The 1,962-nt window shown below is 44.2% G+C and overlaps 1 protein-coding gene across 1 annotated transcript; it reads left to right on the top strand.

Annotated features, from left to right (window-relative positions):
* The first annotated feature begins 19 nt into the window (after positions 1 to 19).
* LOC122178129 (RNA exonuclease 5-like) lies at positions 20 to 1,698 on the top strand. The gene is made up of 2 exons (XM_042868101.1): positions 20 to 392; positions 1,247 to 1,698. Exons 1-2 carry the CDS (start codon positions 139 to 141, stop codon positions 1,398 to 1,400), a joined length of 408 nt encoding a protein of 135 aa, XP_042724035.1. The 5' UTR covers positions 20 to 138; the 3' UTR covers positions 1,401 to 1,698.
* Positions 1,699 to 1,962: the final 264 nt, after the last annotated feature.

Below are 1,962 nucleotides of genomic sequence, written 5' to 3' on the forward strand. Positions count from 1 at the left end.
GTGAGACAGCTGCATGCAGCTCATGTAAATGCAGATGTCTGCATGTGGTGGTCTTTGCAGGACATCTCTGAAGTACCTTACTGAGATGCTAATGGTAACTCTGATGTTGAAATGTGGGCTCAAAAGAAACCTTAATGAATGGAAGAGTTATTTTACATGCTGTTGCTTTTGCCCAAACAGTACACTGTTTTACTGCATAATTCACCTCCTGTTCCACAAATATGTGTGGTCACACGAAACCTTTCTTTACTGGCATTTTCCTTCTCACAGGAGAAGTCATCTCGCTTGTCTGCAGCGTTGCTTGGTGAGGACTGTGAGATCAGCCCAGAGCAGCTGTACGAGCTGCTACAGTATGCAGCCCTGGGGAAACGCCACAATGCAGCCCAGCCCAGGTACAGCACCTCTGTGCTCAGGAGGCAGCCCTGTGCTGTGCGAGCCTCTGAAGGCAGTTGTGCTCTGGAACTCTTACAAGGCCATACTGACAGCTTGCATTACATAGATATGGTTCATGTTAGGCTTGGTTGCAGACCAGAATTCTCACAGAAATTCTAGCATTCCATACTTTTGTTTCATGCAGTCACAGAAACAAAATTTGTGGAGCAGCAGCTTCACACACCAAGAAAAGAAATTTGCTGTTAAAATGTTAGCACTATACTGTTTTGTGCCAGGTGTATTTGAAGTGTTTTCTCTGGAGTGTTTTGGGAAAGCCGATTTAGTCACTTTGCCTTTTTTCATCTTCTCAGTAACTCTTCTGTTTCCTGCTGAAAGGCTGAGGGGGTATATAGCCTTGGTTGACTCAAGTTTGGTGACATGCAGCGTGTCTTGCAGTAAAGCTACATGCAAAAAACATTTCAGGCTTTCAGTACTGAATAGAAAATGATTTTGTGAATTTTTCATTTTGATGAAGTAATCTTAGTTTGACCAGATTGCATCACTACAGCGGGAGATACTGGTTTGTGTTTGTATTCTGGTGCATATAAATGAGGTATGGTAAGACCTGAACCTATATCTGAGCCAGGAGTGGAGTTCAGGTACAACTCATTCTTTCTCTGTCTCTTGTGTTGTGTCTCTTGTGTTGTGGCTGGCTGAGACAAGCGATACGAGCCTCTTCTCACTGAAGTCACTTGACATTTTTGCCATTGATGGACTTAAAAGCTGGTCTGGCTCCAAGTTTGTTTCTAAGAGTGCATGATGATTGTGTTGCTTTGAGTTTTATGTATTCATTTATTTATTTGTTTTATTGCAGCTGGTGCCATGTTTATCACCAAAGCCGTCTGGCTGGGGTTGTGGTTATTGTTCTGCATGAAATGAGCCAGCTCCACTTCTACAAATTCTATTTACAGTTCAAACACCTCCGAAAAGTGTTCCAGCATGTAAGTCCCTGCACTGCTGTCTACTAAAATTCTTCCAGTGCTGAAGCTGTGCCCTGGTTACTGCTTGCCGCTGCTTGCTTGAGACTGTGGCCTTTCCAGCAGGAAGCGGCCACCTTTGATTGCTCACCAAGTGAATGAGAGCATCTCTCTAGGCTCTGACAGCTCAAGCTGAGGCCAGGGCTGCAGTGTGAGAAACAGATTTTCAAGGCTTAGATCTCTGCAGCCTTACCAGGTGAAATGTCTATGCTGTGGCATTTCAGTCCTCAATGCTTCTGACTTCTTCAGGCTGCCTGGGAGATTAAAAATACCTCTGCTGATTTGAAATATGCTCTTGGGTGTGAGTGAGGAGAATCTTAATAGAGTTATGCTGTTCCCTTCCCACTGATTGAAAAATCTGTGTGTGCTCTATGTCAAGTTTCTCCCATTTATTTCAAGATTATTAAGAGTCATTTCAATTTTCTGAGCTGCAAGCAAAATCAAGAAAGGAGGGAGGGGAGGAAGGAGAAAAGGGAAAGAGGGAGGGAAAGAAGGAAGGGGAGGGGAGGGAAAGGGAAAGGGAAAGGGAAAGGGAAAGGGAAAGGGAAAGGGA

Source organism: Lagopus leucura, unplaced genomic scaffold (genome assembly GCF_019238085.1).
Source record: "Lagopus leucura isolate 7727_CA_CO unplaced genomic scaffold, USGS_WTPT01 Super-Scaffold_100001, whole genome shotgun sequence".
In the NCBI taxonomy this organism is placed as follows: domain Eukaryota; kingdom Metazoa; phylum Chordata; class Aves; order Galliformes; family Phasianidae; genus Lagopus; species Lagopus leucura.

Bases quoted from the DNA above. Each gene is read 5' to 3' on its own strand.
- LOC122178129 (XM_042868101.1), top strand. From the start codon at position 139: ATGGAAGAGTTATTTTACATGCTGTTGCTTTTGCCCAAACAGTACACT. The intron at 393-1,246 runs GTACAGCACCTC...GTTTTATTGCAG, and splicing joins CACAATGCAGCCCAGCCCAG to CTGGTGCCATGTTTATCACC.